This window comes from Dermochelys coriacea, chromosome 4, assembly GCF_009764565.3.
Source record: "Dermochelys coriacea isolate rDerCor1 chromosome 4, rDerCor1.pri.v4, whole genome shotgun sequence".
Taxonomy (NCBI): domain Eukaryota; kingdom Metazoa; phylum Chordata; order Testudines; family Dermochelyidae; genus Dermochelys; species Dermochelys coriacea.
The window spans coordinates 17,103,971-17,123,188 of NC_050071.1; the positions used below are offsets into that span (position 1 = coordinate 17,103,971).

The following is a 19,218-nucleotide window of genomic DNA, read 5'->3' on the forward strand; positions in this document are numbered from 1 at the left end:
GGAGTGTTTGGAAAGCAACATAGCAGGCCCCACCCTAAATAAATAACAGTAGTTGAAAATGAGCTTTGGCCAACCATTTTGATAAAAGCCAAATACGCTGGGTAGCTGTTCATGGATGCTTTCCAAGAGAGAGCAGTATTTTCACCTGGTTTTGCCCTAGAAATTAAGAGTGGGCTTTTCAACCGCACTCAGCCTTGGCCTAACTGAGCTCTGCTCCCACTTAAGTCAACAGGCATTTTAGCACCGACCTTGAGTGGGGCTCTGCCCCCTTTGTAGAGCTGTGTCGCAACAGAGCAGCTGTATAGCTCTTTTCATTCTCTACGGGTGTGTGCTTTACAACGGTCGCTAGCCTCTGGCTATGCTGCGTCAGAAGATAGCGAAGGGATGGGCACTCTTCCCTGCCTCTCAGGGCTGTTGGGAGAATTGATAAATTAAAGCTTGTCAGGTGCTGAGAGACTACCGCAGGCTATACAAGTACCTAGGATAGGTAGATAGATAGCAGCTGTCTGGCTTTGTTCTTGGTTAACGAACATTTCAGTTATATTCCATTTTGAAAATAACCCATGAAAGGTGAGGGAGGAGTCAGGGATTCATCTACATGGTTCCATCTGGCCTCTACACTGAATATTTTTTTTTCCAAGGGAGATAAGTTCATTAAGTGCTTCATCCTGCATACATTGAAGTCAGTGGGAAAGCTTCCAATGATTTCATGGTGCAGATTTAGACACGAAGGCCCAGGTCCGCAGAGGTACTCCACTGCTTAAGTCTTGGGTTTAGGGGCCTAAATCCCAGTTTGGGCTCCACAAAACTCCTGTTGCATCTTAGTTTTCAAACTAAAAGTTCCCTATATGCCCATGCTTCTGCCTCTGGGAGTGTGCACCACCACCTCCCTCTTGGCACCCAGCCACCTACGCCCCATTGCCAATCACAAGCAGGAGAGGTTGGCATTTGGCCACCTCAGACCCCTACCTGTGACTTATCTGGTAGACATCAGCAGAAGCTGCCAACCGACAGCAGGAGAAGGTGCGGGTGGAACAGCTCGCCTATGGGATAGCTTCATCAGGAGAGGATAAGGGAGCCCCACTTCAGAATATCCCAGAGCTCAGCGGTAAAAGCACGCTCCTGAGAGGTGGGAAACCCCTGTTCAAATCCTCTCGCCCCCTCAGGCAGAGAGGGGGAACCTGGGTCTCAAGGCAAGTGCTCTAGCCACTGGCTTTTAAAAGGTATAAGGTATAAGTCCTCCAGCAAAGCTGCCTGACTCCAAGCACCCATCCCTGAGTGGGGACAGGGCTTAGCACTCACCTGTTCTGAGCATCTCCCATTGGCTGATTTAGGCCACTCCCTGCCTTGCCAGTTGGCTTTTATGGATTGCATACTTGGGCACCTACCTCTCTCCATTCAGTGTATAGTGAGTCTAGGCGCGTAACTCAGGCTTGATGAAGGATCGCAGTGTTGGTCCTCTGCTTTTCTAAGTACCTCAGGCCTTTCGGTGAAGCCCAGTGAACTCAATGGGCTTGCTTTCATTGATGTCAAAGGGCTTTGGATTATGCTGCAAGGCCCTGATTCAGTCAGGTTTTGAAGCATTGCCCTCACTATGCCCATGTCTACACTTAAAGATTCGTTTGTGCTTAAGCACCTTGTTGAATCAGGGCCTAAACTGTTGAACAGCTTTGAAAATATTTACAGGTTTTTTAACCATGTTAATCAAGAGGAGATTTGGAGTCTGCGGCTGCTCTCAATTAGAAACAAAGGTATTGATTTTAATGAGAGCTGAATTGAGCATCTTACACAGTCAAAATATGAAAAGGAGGTGAGATCCACATGGGTGTAAAAGGAAGCAATCCAGAGTCAATGAGCGAGTGCTGCTAGAGACTGGGTCTGGAATGAGCTCTTTGACAGCAGCCTAATCCAGAGTCTGACTCCCTTCCATCCCTATTGCAAGGCCTTCTTGTGTGAGAAGACTTTCCCTCCATAACCAGGAAGAAGCAATTGGGAGGAGGAAGGGTGGGGGGGAATTAAAAGGGCATGGTCTAACTGGTTCAACCCAAGGAATTTTCTTCTACGTGGGAAAGGAAGAGAGCAGATCTCTCTCAGTGAGGTACACTAGCAAGCTCACTTTGCATCACTAATTAATTTAGAAAGCATTTAGATGCTACAGTCCTGGGTGGTAGAGGAAACCCTACTGAGAATGTTCTTGCAAGGCTGATAACATTTTGACTCTTACCTAAAATGAGTCATCTTTCAATTCTCAGTGGAATCCTAGTTCAATTATCTTCAAGATTAGAGGTCTTGGGAGTCACAAGAGAAGCAGTGGTGCTTGATTTATTCCACATGCTGATCAAAGATATATTTTCTCTTGCTGGCTTGATCACAGATAGCAACTATAAAACAAGCTTCTTGTCGTTTATTACACACAACAGGTGATGCCTACATTCATGTCAATGCTGAGTCTGCCAAAGGACTTAACTTTACCTTTGTTTTTTCCTGTCACCACGTGCTTCATCAGCCAAATGACAGGTTCCCTTTTGGAGAAACTGCTGTGTATGGATCCTGAAGGCCCTGGTAATCATCTTATCCCCACTGGCACTACTGGAGAACGGGTACCCAGGTTCCAGATAAATCACTGTAAGTTGTGTGCTGCGCTCACTCTCTTTCTGCATTGAACCTCTGCCTTTTTGAGCTGGTGGGCTGCTTGATGAACATAGTTCCTCTGGATTCAGTGGCTTTAAGTGAGTTTTGAGAACTATTCACCTTTCAGAGGTGTGTAGCATTTCATTTCAGGTGCTTGACTAGTATGATGACTTGAAAACTCCTGCCCTGCTAGCCAAGCGCCATAAGATCAGGATGATCCACCTGTTTCTGAAGTATCGGGGTTGGCCATTGCCAGAGGAAGATTCTCCATCTTTCTCCTCCAGCCACTCACCAGTACACATTAGCCAAGTGTGCAGTGCTTGACCAGAGGTTAGCATCTTTTTGAAAGAGCTCATTATTTTAAAGGATGGGGCTAACTTTAGCTTGGTATGTCAGAGCTCTCCATACTGAATAGTCCATCCAGTTTTGTTGGATTTGGTAACCTTAAAATGCCAGTGCTCGAAATTCAGCTGGGGCACGTGAGCACAACTCCTGTGAAAGCTGGTGAAGTTGTGTCCACAGAACTTAGGCTGCATTTGGAGCCCAGTTCCTCAGCTGCCTCCTCTTATTACCATGTTTAAAGAGTGGCTTTCACCCCACCTCCCCTGTCTGTTGCATCCAGGGCATTCTCTGCTTTTCACATGGGAACAGCCGAGCTGCACGGGAGGAGAAGGGGGAAGTGATGAGACTTGAATCCCTATCATCAATAACTAACGTTCATTAACATCCACTATAAGCAGCCTCCAGCTTGCCTGGGGCGGTGGAATTTGCATCCACTTTTTCATCGGAGTCCCAGGCCGGTACACCTGCTGCCCTGTCATCAGGGCAGTGAGGCCCAGACTCCTGGTTAATAGCATCTGCCTTTCCTCAGTAGGACCACCACACACAACATGGAGCCCACGCTTCAGGCCGACGTTGCTTAATGCCATTTCTTCTTTTATTTACAAAGGCTTCATTCCAACTACAGAAATTAGAAATGCATGCGTCACCCAGCCTGGTAGTCTAACCGTGTTACACAATGCAGGAGGGTAACAGAGAAATTGTTTTCACAGTTAAGTTAGCCCCTCATTCCTCTCTCTGCCTTTCCCTGCAATCAACACCCAAAAAAAGGGTGGGCAGCAAGTGTTTCACCCTGGAAATTTCCTTCCTTTAAGTATCTTATGATCAATCTTATGATGAACTGGGTCACTGTATTTATAAAAGGAAAGACGGTAACAGTGTTCCCAATGTTCTAACATTAGAAATATAAAATGCCTTGGACATTTCAAGGTTCCCTAGAAGGCCTGACAAGACGTCAGCTGATGGTGGCTGGAAGCTATGTTTGCTCGTCTCAGGAGAGACCACCTCTACTTGAAGGAATGACAAAAAGAGACAGACTAATAGGAAAAGCTCTAGTATCTCCCTCCCTCCTCCCACCAAAAATACCCTCCCTTCACCACCTAAGCTCCTTGCATTTTAATAGCTGGCCCCATTGAAAGATGCCAATCAGTCTTTTCCAACACCTTGTACCATTCAGTAGCTGGCAATTCGGACAACTTCCCTATCCAGAAACGGTGCTTACTCATGCGCTTATCCTTGTGCATGTGATCCATTACTTGCCTGAATCAGGATGGACTGAAGCACGTATTTCAATGTTGTCCCAAGCCAGCTCCTATATTAGTAGCTTAGACGGGGCACACTGTAGACACATCTGAAAGTCTAGAGAGACGCAGTGCAACATAAATACATGGTTTTATTTTTTTCCATTTTTGAAATAGTGGCATGGTGTTTACAAACATGTCCCCTTGTTTAGCATGTGACTTCCCATCCAGGGCAGACTAAATCTACAGTTTCTCTTTATTCCCCAGGATTTTTCCTAGGATAAATACAGTGGCTAAGTATTTGGAGCTACAACAGACATATTAGATGTGTAACAAAGTGAGCTATTTCACAGTCATAACAATGATAATCCAGGAAGCAAACACAAAGGAGATTGACTACAGCTGTGAACAAAAACAAAGAGAAATCTTCTTTTGTTTCTTGGCATTTTACAATTTCAGTCAAACTGGATTACATATTCCAGTTACCAAAAAAAAAAGAAAAGAAAAGAAAAGAAAAGCAATTGTAAAAATGATGACTTAAATAACATGGATTTTGATATTATTTGTAATGCAGCCTGTGCAGTGGTTTCTCAAGTAGAATTCAAGAAAACAAAAGCAGACAGATTGCTTGACTACTTCCTGTATTAAGTATGGAAATTTAGAATAACAAAAGGCTATAGTAAAAACATAAGAATGTCTAGCAAAAGGTGGAAAATAGTTGAAAGAAAAAAAAATCTTACTAGAAGATGTAAAATAGTCCCAGCTACATAGTTACTGTATTTTTCTAGTGCCTGAATGTCCTACCACAGCACTGATTCTATTATTACTTTTTAAAAATATAACTTAGAATGACAATGAGTTTGCCAACCAGCAGCCAACTCAAAAACTTTATGGAAAAAACAAAACAAAAAAATAACTCATTAAAATGGGGGAGGGGAGTCCCCACAGCAGCCAGTTTTTTGCCTTTTATTAATCCAGTCCTATCCCTTCTTGGCAATGCTGACTCAGGCTGAGCTCCTGGCTATATTCAGCATATTGGCAGTGGAAGTTCTTCTAATGCAGATATGGGATTCAGCTGGAGGAGTGGAAAGCCCTATAATCCAGTACCAAACATGGAAGTCTTAGTAGCAGCAAGCTCCAACAAAACAAAAAGAAATATTCCATCCAGGTGTTGTGAAATGATTCATACATGGAATTTGAGATCTTCAAAGGATTCTGTCATTCCCATCCTCAATCAATAGCCAAATGAGTTGTGATTTAACCTGATCTGTCCGATCTGAGAAGGTGCCTGTTTGTTCTTGAGTTAACCTGTTTTATCTTCATTGACATGTCATCTCAGTTGGCTGCACAGTTTCCATCTCTTCAATGCCATTCAGTACACACACAAAAAGTAAACCAAAGCGGGGCCCTTCCTAGTCCACATCACACAGTAGCAGCAGGAGCAGCAGGCATCTCACATGTTAAACTCTGCCTAAAAGTGTTGACCTAGAGAGAGAGAGAGAGAGAAGTAAATAGCAGCATTCATTAGAATGACGCATCTATCCTCAGATAGGCTCAGACTGCCTCCCATAATGCTGACCTCAGTTTTCTGCATTCTTATCATGTGTTCTGGCAGGTTTTCAAGGCCAGACTCTCTCTCTCTGTTGGTTTGTCTGAGTATAATCAGCACTAGGTGTGTGCATCCCCAGCCATTCATTTGCAGAGTAAGGGCTTTTCCTCCCCAGTAGATTGGCACTAGTCGCACTGAACTGTTAAGTCTCCCATGATGCACAAGTGAGAAGAAAAAAGTGTCTACAGCAGAAGCCAGCTGAACAGCAACCACCTGCGTACGTCGGAAACCAAACCTTAAAGAACTCTACGCTGCAGAACACTCTCTAGTGAGACCACCGGGCCCCTGAAGAGTGGACAGGAACACCAGAGATGGCCTTATGCTCTGTGGGACCTCAAGCGAGGAAGGCAGGTACTGCCAGGGGGCGTACTGACGAAAATTGAGTCCTGGGTTCTTTCCTCGCTGGAAAAAATTGGGGGTGGGGTGAGGGGACTAGAAACAGCTGAAAAAAAAATAACACCCCCCTCGACCCCCAACAGGCTTTGTGAGCTTTCACCTCTGCTTCTACCACTGGAGAAACTAACATGAGCTATGAGTTGCTGAGGCTCCCAAGGTTATGCTTAAGGTTGGCCCTGCGTCTAACATTACAATAAGGTTATTGCCTAGTTCAACGGTTCTCAAACCATTTTATTGGGGTCACTAGAGCTGGTGTTAGACGTGGTGGGGTCCAGGGCCAAACCCCAAGCTTCAGTGGGGCTGAAGCCCGAGATCTTCAGTCCTGGGCGGCTGGACTCTGGTTACAGGCCCACCCCCTGCCCAGGGCTCAAGCCCTTGAGCTTCAGCTTTGGCTGGCTCACCCACCCGGGGTGGTGACTCTCGGGCTTTGCCCCCCCCCCCCACACACCCTTCCCGGCCTGGGTGGGCTCAGCTTCAGTCCCACCCTTCTGGGGTCACTTACTAATTTTTGTTGTCAGAAGAGGGTTGCAGTGCAATGAAATTTGAGAATCATTGGCCTAGTTTAAAGCAGCTGACAAAATGCTACAGCCCTGTTCATCCCTCTCTCCATGAATAAGGATATGAAAGGGAATGAACACACGACATTTGTTATACATAGCTACGTCTCTGCTGCTGGTATAAGACACATCCCAAATTCTGTTTTCCTACCTGGATGCCAAAGTTAAGTCATCCATTTTCACATGGAGTTAGTCCAAAACTCTCTCTAAGTTTGAGAGCCCAGGTTCAGAATGGGACAAGTAACAGAGGCTCCTCTATTTGAAAAACTGAACTCACAGTTTCAGTGGGAAAAGCTGTCTAAAACCATCTGTTGAAGCATATAATGTATCATTTAGTTTTTAACTGTCTGATGCTAGAATTACATCTCACTCTGTCGATTTATTGATGGCAATAACCTTTGACACAAACCTTAGAGTCTTCCATCTGTCCTTTTCAATGTGATTCTCAGGACCTTCGCTCTCATAGGAAGCCAAGTAAAGTGCTGCAATCAGAGGGAAGAACAACGTATTAGTGCTAATGGCATTTAAAAAATTCACTATTTTCCTCCAGTTTCCTGCAGCAAAATAAAATCTCTTCATATTAGCCATCCATCAGATTATGGCGCCACAGTTCCATTACCAAGTACATCGTCACTCACAATTGCATTCAGCCAATACTAACAAAAAAGTACATGAGAACGAAGACTATCCTCAGGGAAAAGAAGAAGAGCTGAGGAAACTTAAAACATAGGATGGTAGAAGCGAACACTTGCAAAAGAAAGGTTTGAGCTCAGAGCAATATTGCTTTTTGAACTAAAAGCACAGTCCCAATTGCTTTTCTAGTAGCATCCCCAGATCAAAGCCGTCTTAAGGGCAAAGCAAACACATACATTTTGGATTATGTTTTTGTGGACTAGCTTCCCAATTCTTATTTGTTTTTCCATTCCTTATAAATATTCTTTTATTTTAAAGCAGGGAAGGGCCAAAGCCACTTTTCAGAGAACAAACACACTTTCAAAAGGTAACTCTTATTCCCTGTGTTTCTGTGGATCCACTGTAACTTATAGATCCTGTTTAGATTTGTGTAAATATGTTCCAGGACTAGGTGGTCCTTCATCAAAGGGATAATTTAACACAGGGAGAGAGGGAGCAATATTTGGCACATAATCATTTGAAAAGCAGAGCACAGTGTATTCCTTACCATCTTCACTGAAGACTGGGACAGTGAGCAAGTATTGCAGGATCTTCCGGTCCCTCTCAAACGGACATTCCACTTGCTTCCATGTCATAAACTCACTCACTTGTTTCGCTAACTCCCAAAATTTCTATAAATGGGGAATGGGGGAAAACAAAACCCCAAGACGTATGAATTTTAGCAATCTGCTTCATTGAACATAGATCACAAAATCATAGAATACGAGGGTGGAAGGGACCTCAGGAGGTCCACCCCCTGCTCAAAGCAGGGCCAATTCCCACTAAATAAATGAATCTGGGTTTAAATTAGGCTAATTTCCAGCCAGACTTTCAAGCAGTAACACAAGCGGAGTGGAAAAACTGAATTTCTGCACCTTGGGAAATTCCAATATTTAGACATTTATTTTTTGTCCCAAATTGAGACCAAACCCCATTTTAAAATATCAAAACTTTTTTCAGAATGAAGAGTTTAGGAAAAAAAAGCCAATTTGGAAGTGTCTCTGTTTCATTTTGACATTTTTGATCCAAACTGAACATTTTGATGTTCCCAAATTCAAATGTTTCGTTTGTTAACCTGAAAAGTTCAGATTTTACCATGATGAAAAGTTCTGCTAAAATAAATATTTCCACATGTAAAATTTCAGTTTTGACAAAAATGTCATTTTCCAACAGTAAAATGTTTAATTTAAAAAGTTTTTTGATCAACCTTAAACAAAAGGGCATTCCAGATCATACGATTCGGTTTAAAAAAAGGTTACTGAAACTAATATGCATCTATCTGCTTAGTATTTCCCTATAAGTAGAGGGTATGTGTGCAGAACATTAATATACTGCGATCATGTATACACACTCACATCACACTGAGAATTTAAAAAGCAGAACTCCTGAAAGACTGACTTGTACCATGCAGCTAATACAACAGCCCAGCAAGCAGTGGAATGTAGCAACTAAAGATGGTTAGGAACTAGAATTTCCACTCCATGGGAAATTCTGATGTTTCAAAAAGTTTGTTCCAATTTGGAAGGAAAGGCTGAAACATCAATATTTCCTGCAAAACAAAAGTTTTACTTCTAGTATAGTAAAAATATATAAATAGTAAAATTAAAATGTTTAAGTTTAGATAAAATGAATTGAAACAATCAAAACTGATAATTGTGACTTATCCACTATCCCTATCTAAAAATTGGCAACATTGACATATTTCTACAAAACATTTTGATTTTGACAAATCTGTTTTTGTTTTTTTGGGACAGAAAAGCATTCTATCAAGATTTTTGACCATCTCTAGTAGCAACTGGTAAACGTACTAAACTTGTGGCCTAAGTTTGTTCCCAATGAAAGCAGGATCAAGAACTGGGTTATGTTTTCTGATCAGGGAATTAAAGGTATGGCAATTAAGTAATATCAAGTTATAAATGAAATGTTCTACTCACTTCAAAATTGACATGGCCATTTGGAAGGCGATTGGCACAGCCCTCATTGAGAAAGTAAATGTCTTTGATTAAGAGACTGAAGAAAGGTATCACGATCTACAGAAAGAACAAGATTCCACCTTCAGTATGACACAGAATTGAGAAACAACAGTGGTACCACATGTATGAAAAATTAAGTCACATTGTATAAAAACTAAACATCATACTGAAAAGTCAAAGTCTGCAAGTGTTCCTTTCATCTTGTGGGCATGCTGCATTTTATATACATGGAGTTATCACCCCACTCAGTCTAGTCTCCAGTTTCATCTCGATTCCACCTCCTTTCTTTGTCCCAGACTCCTTCCATCCACTGTGTCTCTGGAAAGCCTCTAGTGCTCTCAGAATTGCAGTTAATCTATCTGTCTTCATGGCCATTCTTGTCAACTGAGGAGACAATGTACATTCACTACTTCTGGAGTGATGCTGTCTGCCTAACGAGCTCAGTTTCTCTTATAGTGGCCCTCATTGGTTTGACCTTTCTTCACCCACGCTTGCAGACTCCAGAATGTTTACATTCAGAGGTACCCCACTTGTTTGTGCATTATAAACAGGTATCTGGATGCTAATGAGCATGTTAGAATGCTGTGGAGAGCTGAAAAAAACACATCAACAGCAATAAAGCCCAAAGGGCTGGTGGTGGTAGTGTTGCCATATGGAGGTCACTTCTGCAACCAAAGAGGAATAGTTTTTCCTATAGACTCTGCTCTATGCCCCTCAATCATCTTTGAAGGTAAAATAAGAAGTAATGGATTTAATTTGCAGCAAGGGAGATTTAGATTAGTTATTAAGAAAAACTGCCTAACTAGAAGGATAGTTAAGCACTGGAATATGCTTTCAAGGGACATTGTGGAATCCCTATCATTGGACGTTTAAGAACAGGTAAACAGCTGTCAGGGATGATCTAGGTATAATTGATCCTGTCTCACAACAGGTACCTTCAGGCCTACATTTCCATCCTTCTATAAAGGCTCCTCTTTCCAACCCAGACAGGATCATATGACTGTTTCAGCCAATGGCTAATAAATGGAGTTAGTCAGGAATCTGTCGGAATGATTTCCTGACAGAAAATGCAGTTCCTGAAAAAATCAAAACTTTTCCATGGGAAAATTGAATAGAAGTACTTTGTTGTGGGTCAGTTTGATTCAAATCAGAATACTTCATTTTGTTGAACTGACCCAAAAAGTTTAATTTTGAAACAATTCAGTAAAACTATTTTCCTATGGGGCTCTCTTTCTTTATATTGGGCTGGGCTCCCTGGAGGACTAAATCTCCCATAATACAATACAGATTTCCTTATGACCAAGCTTTCCATGGCACATCATGGGAGTCACAAGACTGGATGCATCAAAGGAGATATAGGTTTGGCTAGGGAACATGGCCCATTTGAGAAAATGGTGGCACCAGGGTCCTGAACTACAGGTCCCATGAGGTAGTGCACCACAATGGGGGGGAAAAGATTCCAGGTCAATTCAATAAACCAAAATGAAACATTTTGATTTTGGGAATATCAAAATGTTTTCTTTTGATCAAACTTTGAAAAAATTTTGCTAACCAGAAATTCTGAACTTTTTTATCCCACTTTGAGACAAAAACAAATTTCACTCACCTCTACAACTAAATATATTGGAATAAACTCTCTGGATTCCTGAGTCTACACAATGTATGCAGGATTTTTACACCTTGAGATCTCACTCCTTGATTTGTATTCAAAACAGGCTCTTCGCCCTCAAAACCCATATTTTATTTTTAAGTGCAAAACACGTGTGAGGAACAGAATGTATATGAAGTATCCTGCCTTATAGTTAAATTTATTCTATAAGCACAAAAGATCAGGTTTATTAATCCTGACATGCAGAGCCAATATTATAAGAAGCTGATGAATTATTTAGTAACTTGCCTCTTAGTGGATGTAAGTTAGCAAGCTATTTGACTCCTTTCCAAGAGAAATTCAAGGGTTGCAACAAAGGTTCTGCATTAATGTATGTCCACGTCCTGATTATTTCTCAAACACTGGTTTATTGCGAAGAGGTTGTATCTTTCTTTGTCTCTATTTCTCAGTAATATTACTGCCACTCGTGTTTCAAGAGAGGATTCTGGCCTAACCTGACTAGGTCAAGAATAACAAAGTATCCTTGTGGCTATTCAGACTAATGAACTCCAGCAAGGCACCTTTAAAGCTGAACTGGTAATGGCCACGCAGAGAAGAGACATTTACTCTATAAGAATGTCTAGAGTAGCACTTGTGATCCCCATTTTGACTGGAGTTGACTAACCGCTTGAAATGCTAGTCTAGACAGTCCAGACACATTTGGGGTTTAGGACACAAGTGCTTGTGGTTTACTCTAGACAGAGTCAAACACTGGAACAGGGTAATCTTTACACAATTTGCATCCCACCTGCCCACATACCCATTTCAAAACAAAAATAAGAGGAAAGTAAAACTGAATGATACGCAATACAATGGGAACAATTTCTTCCTAGTCTCATTCATCTATAGCATTATTACTAAAATTAATCCTTCCGGATCTTCTTATGCTACTGGTGACTCTGATCCTGCAAGCTGATCCACATGGACAAATGTGGCCATGCAAAATCAGTGAGGGAACTGGGTTTCTATGCACGTCTCCATCCATACAGATCATATCAGAGGACCCAGACCAGCATTAGTAGTCCCACTGAGATCAATGGGACTATTTGTGGAGTACAGAACTTCTTAATATGAATACGAATAAAATCCCATGGGATCTGAAACAAACAGTTTTTAGTTTTTTTTTATTTTTACCAATGCCCAAGGATACACAGTACTTTAAAACAGCTACAATGGTACTAAGCAGCGACCAAACTTTTAGTCCAGTACATCTTTGACCCAGGGCAATATGTGAAAGATATACTGAGCTTTTCCCTCCAGTGTCTTTCATCTGAAAAGCCTCAGTCCATCTAACGGTTTGCACTCTGATCCGGTTTTCTTGTTTGTTATTTTGCTGCAAAGAATCTCTCAAAAACTGATCCTTTTGTAAAACAGAATGAAGAGGAATTAAAAAAAAAAAAACAGCAGCAGTGAAAAATGGATATTTGTGTCTGCCACTGCAGGCAAAACAGACTTGTAGACAGAAATCATTTTCTTCGTGGTGTTTTTAAGTTGTTAAAAAAATATTAAATATGCCACGTTTTAGAAGAATAAGAGTAGAGCCTGTTGTGCACCCACTAGACCAGTAGTTCTCAAAGGGACCTCAAAGTGGGTAGGGCTGGCTTAGACTTGCTGGGGGGCCCAGGGCTGAAGCCTGAGCCCCACCACCTGGAGCCAAAGCTGAAGCCCAAAGGCTGCAGCCCTGGGTGTCGGGATTCAGGTCACAGGCTCCTTGCCTGGGGCTGAAGCCCTTGGGCTTTGGTCTCCCTCCCCACCGCTGGGTGGTGGGACTCAGGCAGGCTCAGGCTTTGGTCCCCCCTCCTGGGGTCCTTTAGTAATTTTTGTTGTCAGAAGGGGGTCACGGTGCAATGAAGTTTGAGAACCCCTGCACTACATTATTATTTTTATTCTTCTCGTGTTTACTAGTCCCTATGGAGCACTCATCAAAATTTCCACTTTCTTTCTCCCCATTCAACACCTACATTAACATGAATCTGCCTCTCTCTCATATCCCGCATGCAAATAGCATCCTCTCTGGGAGGAATACAGAGCTAGGAATGCCTTCAAGAGAGCCTTCTGCCTCTAATACCGAAGACATTTCTTCAGGTTGTTTTTTTAAACAACTCTTTGTACTAGCTTTCATTGCCGCAGATAGGCTAACTGGATTTCCTTGAAGGTTCTGGTACTGAAATGTACTTTCCCAGATCTCCTTACCTTCCACAGAAACACTGGTGTCCGGAGGAAGTGGAGAATGGAAGAAAAATCACTGGGGGCAAATATCGTGTGTGAAATGCTCATGAAAGGAGTCAGATTGAAACTCCTTGAGACTGAATTTCATCTTCAGGGTGGCACAGAGCATGAGTGGCACCAGTGCATGCTTCCTCACACTGCCCCACTATTGCTCCTCAGCTCAGATCTGGAAGGACCAACAAATAAGGACAACAGAGTAGTTCAGCCACTCTTCCTTTCAAACCTTGGCCTTTCCACCTAGACTGCTGACAATGGAACCAAGTGCCATCTGTGATGTTCTCTCTGCCCACTGGGACCTGAGCTGAGACCACTAATCCTACTTCATTTAGGACATGAAGACAGTAACCTCTTTTAGTCGGTACGAACCTGGACTCGGCTTCCAGTTGAAATCATGAGGCGAAAGGATCTTTATCCCAAGCCCTCTAATCTCGTAAGATTTCCCATTTCTTTCCCTGTGTGTTCTCAGATACCATACCAGAGGATAAAGTCTTGTTCTTGATGTTCCCCTACACAAGCCTCATGGGTGGACAGAGACCCAATGTTGAGGCATATATTTTAAAGGAAGCTGACTGAGGTTAATGCCTTAGAATTTGAATTGCTCGAGAACAGCTCACCACATAGCTTAACAAGCACATTTCATTACTGTCCATTTGCTAAGCGATTCATGAACTACCTTCTCTCTGTTGCTATGAGCCGTCAAGGACCTCTGAGCTGCTCCACGCAGAGCGGTTCGGTAATTGTAAAAATTGCTAGAAGGGTCCATCTGATGCTATAAGTGGGAAGAAAAGTAAATAATGAGCTTCGGAGATTTAGTGCTGATACATGTACAGTACTTTTCACTAGAGAGGCCAAGTTTAGAACCCAAGAAGTCTGTAGAATTGCATCTCAAATGCCATCTTTAAAGTACAGCTAAAACAAATCTTCTGCTCTATTAGATCCTTACACATAGAAACTCACTTTTAAAGAATGCTCACTCAGAATGCCCAATGAGCAAGTACAAATCAGGCTTTCATAGAGGCAAGGCTGTGCATCAGCCAGACTTGCCACACTCCCTCCCCAAAAACTGTACTATCAACTCAAATTCCAAGGCTAAAATTCTGCTCTCAGAGCTATACAACGGGTCTCAATCATGAAACCAATATTCTGCTCTTCCAGTGCGTGTAACTTGCTGTGACATTAATAGGAGTTGCACACACGTACTGAGAGTTATGTTTTCTACCATACAAATTGTTTGAAAAAATCTCAACTGGATTGCCAATTAATTCAAGACAGTTAACACATTTGTAAAAGCAAATCTGAATTCCTAGAGTAACACACAAATTTGTAACCTGGAATGTTCACGTTGCCCTCTACAAATGTGTTAGCTACCTTGAGTTTGTTAGCAGTCAATGAACTTGAGATACAAAGCCCCCCCAACTCTAGTGTACACACACCCTTAAGGGTTAAATTCTACCATTCAGATTTGAAAGCAGAAGTGTTCTTGATTTATTTACTAAGCTCCAAGAAGAATTACCCACAATTTCAAGTTCCAGTTGAAAAAATTTCAACTAGTTCCAGTTGGCTTTTGCAAGTAGGTTTTGCAATAAAACTGCAAGGTATATTGAGCTGCTGGCTCTTCCAAACCCAAAAGGGATGCAGCAGGAATTAACAGAGGGCAGAAGTCAGTTGAAGGACTCCAACAGAGTGCATAAATTTGCACTAGGCACATGCACACATAAAATTTCATTCAATAGGACAGGACCCAGTAAGACTCACATTCCAGAACAGTCAAACCTACACTCTGTTGACAGCAGTGAGACCCTGTATCAGTTAAACGTACCTCAAGAATGTCAAATTTGGCTGTCTTGACTTTTGCCCAGGTCTTCTTTAGCCGGGAGACCGGACTCATGTTCATACCAGCTTTATCAGAGAAAGACAAATTAAAAATTTAATAGAACAAAACTAGTCTAAGATAAACAAAGTAACTAAGATGCAGAATAATTCTATAATGAAAGCGCTCTTAACTAAAGAAGGCTTTTCATAGGAGATATAGCCATTTCTAGGTATTTTTACTACCAATATATTTGCAGTATAACAGAAACAGCAGTATCCATCAATTCTACATGTTATTGATAGATCTTCATTTTTCCCTGTCTGGCTAGGGATGGATTCCATGTATTTTAGCCCCAGATTATGTCTAATAAGGCTAGGAGATTAATAAAAGGTATCCCATTATGATACTTTAGGATAAGAGTTTACAAAAAATGTGGGTGATGAGATCTGAAAAGTTAGAGTGTAAAAATTGAGGGCAACCTCATTATTCTCCTTAAAGTGTGGTCAGTAAATTATCTGAATACAAGTCTACAGGCTTCTATTACATTCAATGCAGTCATCAAGCCAAGCAACATCAGCTATGTCATACAGAACAGATAGACCTCTCACTGGAAATCTAGAAATAGAGGCTGCGCCTGCTACATCTCACCTCCCCTATGCAGATGCAATGAGGCTAAGTGAAGGGTCACCTTTACACTCTTCCAGTATACAACAGACTAACACGGCTGCTACTCTGAAACCTTTCAGTATACAGTGTCTTTGACTATTATATATGATGGTCAGTGGAGCCTGATACGACACCAACTCCTCCTGAAGTCAACAGGATTTGAGTTACTTCAAATGGAAGTAGGATCAACCCCAATACTCCAAACACTTAAGCACGAAAATAATTTTACCCCTATAAGTAATACCATTGATCAGGAGGATCAGCGCCATTGCTGAGAAGCCAGTATGCTCCAAGGAATGGGTTGGAGAATACTGAGCTTTTTGAAGCATATATCATCAAACAAGTCTTTTAAACACAAAGTCATCTCCCTCGTCCTCTCTTTTTAAATAATTGAAGGTAGCTTAAACTAAAACACTCTTTTCCAATCTTTTATAAATGTATAATATTACAAAGATATTTATCTACTCTCCATCATTTCCTTCCCTTCCCACCCTGCTGGATACTGTAACTAGAGAATAGGCTTCCATATTTAAGCATCAAAATGATGATTTTTAAAACTCTCCCCTAAATCCCCACACCCTTATACTCACAAATAATCGCCATTAAGGAGTTAAAGTTGCCAATGTTAAAACACTCCCTGGCCACGTCAATGAAATATTCTATCATTCTTGCTCTGTGCTTCTTCTTCACAGGCTGCGAGAGACAAATAATACAGTGTTATTCTTTAGCAGGAAAGGGAGACCTCCATTGTACTCCAAAAAGGGAATACATTATGGTTGAATGTCTCTTCTCTAGATGCTGCAACTTCACACTATGTTCCACAAATAGAGCAAGTGGCATTCCTTACTCCAAAACACTTGAGAGGACAAAGACAAACCAAAGGAGTTAAGGAATTTCAGAACAGTGAGGGAACCTTATAAAAGATTTGTGGAAGGAGGTATCTAAACAAGAGAGAAGGTGGTTGATAAACAAGAAGGGACAGAGGCTCTTCTAGACATAAAGGAGAACATATGATGGTGGAGGTGGAGATGAGAGTGGGAAAAAGCCAAAGGGAGAGTAATGAAGCAAATGATGCTTCATAGTTTCAAAAACAGAAAACTGGAAAATTGTTGTGTGCCAAGGAAAAGGACGTGCTCACCATGCAGATTTCTGTAGCAACTAAGTAGCTGAGTCTGTTAAACCATTCTACATAGGCTTCCAGGTTACGGGTCTTCTTTCGATCAGCATAACACCCCTGAAGAAAGAAAGGGAAAACACAACCTCCTTAACTTATTCTGCATTCTTCTTGGAGAGAGAGATTCCTAACCTGCAACCTGGCCACCTTAAGCTTTCACCCAGTCAGATATCATAAGGTAAAAGTAGGGTCAATTGCCACAGAAAACTCAAGGAGACGCAGAAAAGTGGTGTTGGTGACTCAGCAGGTGATATTTCTCTGAGGCCTTGATTCAGAAAAGCACATATGCAAGTGCTCAACATCAAGCACCTACTTATGTCCCATTGAAGTGCTTTGCTGCATAATGACACTTAAGCATCTGCTTAAGCACGTTGCTGAATCAGGGCATGAATCAGTGCTAAAGCAATGCTGAATCATAATGCAAGGAGACACTTTGTGCTGGGTTTTGAATGAGATATAAAACTGACTTCTGACTACTCATTTGGCATGTCAAGTTCAGTGTCTAGGCCCAACTGCCAGATCAGATTCTGCCTTCTTAAAATTCCCAGTAATTTCAGCTGGAGTCTTATTCTTCCTTTCCTGTTCTGTGCTATTAGGTAGTGCACTGGAACAGTTCCCACAATTCATCCCAGGGGATCTGAGTAGCAGTGAGTGGAGAGATTTTCATTATCTATAGAATAGCATTTCAGAATCCCAGCTGGATAAAAGCTATTATATTCGGTTTGCCACATTTAGGAGAACGGGTAATTATAGTACGAATTACATGGCACAGTCAACATGCGGATCATAAGCATCTCCGGAACATGAGTGAAAGAGGTAACTGCTCCAGCACAGTTAGTTAAAAGCAGTTTGTCCTTGCCCTTCATTCTATAACTCAGAATTCTCTTCAATACATCTTGTTCTGTACCTGCAAAAAGGACTGCAATTTCACTGTCCTTGATTTCTTTCAAATAGCTCAATTTCTTAAAAGGACAGGAGGGGAAAAATGGATGGGACAAGTGAGTGATGTCAAGGTTGAAATGCATCTCATCTTGGCTATAGACCACAGAACGGATCGTCAAGAGAAACCATTCCCATGGCTAAAGTCTCAGCTAGTATAAAAATCACTGAAATCAATTTAAGGGAATAGGAGTTTGTTTGCCAGAGCAAAGACAGAACATGAGCTTGATTTGCCCCCTAAATGGACAATGATTCACACAAAGTAAAACCAGAAAGGGGATATTTTTAAAAAGTTCAGCTGTTAAGCATATTCATGCTGATATCTATCTAGAGTTAAGAGTATTCTGACTATCCTGTATGGTGCTTATGCGTCAGTATAGGATACCATTCCAGTTCCACAACTGCTCTCGTTCCCCTCCATTCACCTTGTCATTGTCCAAAGGATCCTTTTGTACAAACGCCTGGACAAACTCTTCTGGTCCAATGTAATTGAGCCTCTCCTACATTTAAAAAAAATTAAACCAAGCAATCATTTCCTTTGCTGATTTGTATTTCAAAACAGAAGCAAAAAGTAGGAAGAATAGAATTGTGGTTGGAAAATACATACATGAATGACCCGGCAACAACTTACCAGCTCTATGCGAGTCAGCTGCTGGGCTAACATGTAAGGGTCATTGCAGACAGTGATTATGTCCCTCTGTATGGATTGAGGTTTGGTCTTCAGGACTGTCAGTCGATCTGTGGACGTTGCATTGATTTTTGCAAGTACTTCTTCGTACTGGCTAAGAGAGGTAAGTTTTCGGATCAGGCTCTGGATGATTTGCTGTACGTTCTTCCGATACATCTGCCATGACACAAGACAAGCAAAGGATATTCCAAGAATATGAAAGGCTACTAAATTCCTGATGGCACTAAGATAATGCATATCCATCAGAATGAAGTTATTAGAAACTTAGAAACTCACAGAACCAAATGTATTCTTAAAGCAACCATTGCCAAACCAGTACATTAAAGAGCATGCATTTAACATGTAGTCCTTGGGAACATTTAATTTAAGGTTTGATTGCTTTAGGGATTCAGTGGTGTCCTCACCAGTCCAAGCCACAACTGAAAGGTAAAAGCACGTTTCACCTACAGTGTAAAATGAACCATTGTCCATCTGGGTAGAATACCATCTCCCACTGTTTAAGGCAGTAGGGAAAAAACCTAATCCATGAGTTTAAAGCGTAGTCATTCTATGATGCTACGGGGGCCTAATTCTATTTTCACTGGTGTAAATCAAGACTAATCCCATGAAGTCTAGGTCTGCTCCTATTAATGTCAAGAGGAGT

General features: G+C 41.7%; 1 protein-coding gene across 6 annotated transcripts in view; it reads right to left on the reverse strand.

Moving 5' to 3' along the window:
• Nucleotides 1–4,343: 4,343 nt before the first annotated feature.
• Nucleotides 4,344–19,218, reverse strand: part of RASGEF1B (RasGEF domain family member 1B) — a 332,669-nt gene continuing 317,794 nt past the window's right edge. For all 6 annotated transcript variants that reach the window (XM_038400502.2, XM_043513250.1, XM_043513249.1 and 3 more), the window contains 10 exons: nucleotides 18,519–18,731; nucleotides 18,313–18,387; nucleotides 16,913–17,008; nucleotides 16,365–16,467; nucleotides 15,115–15,194; nucleotides 13,969–14,064; nucleotides 9,380–9,475; nucleotides 7,954–8,077; nucleotides 7,183–7,255; nucleotides 4,344–5,696 (listed from right to left, as the gene is read on the reverse strand). In XM_038400502.2, the coding sequence (XP_038256430.1) occupies nucleotides 5,672–5,696; nucleotides 7,183–7,255; nucleotides 7,954–8,077; nucleotides 9,380–9,475; nucleotides 13,969–14,064; nucleotides 15,115–15,194; nucleotides 16,365–16,467; nucleotides 16,913–17,008; nucleotides 18,313–18,387; nucleotides 18,519–18,731 (981 nt within the window). In that variant the 3' untranslated portion in view covers nucleotides 4,344–5,671. The remainder of the gene's footprint in view (nucleotides 5,697–7,182; nucleotides 7,256–7,953; nucleotides 8,078–9,379; nucleotides 9,476–13,968; nucleotides 14,065–15,114; nucleotides 15,195–16,364; nucleotides 16,468–16,912; nucleotides 17,009–18,312; nucleotides 18,388–18,518; nucleotides 18,732–19,218) is intronic.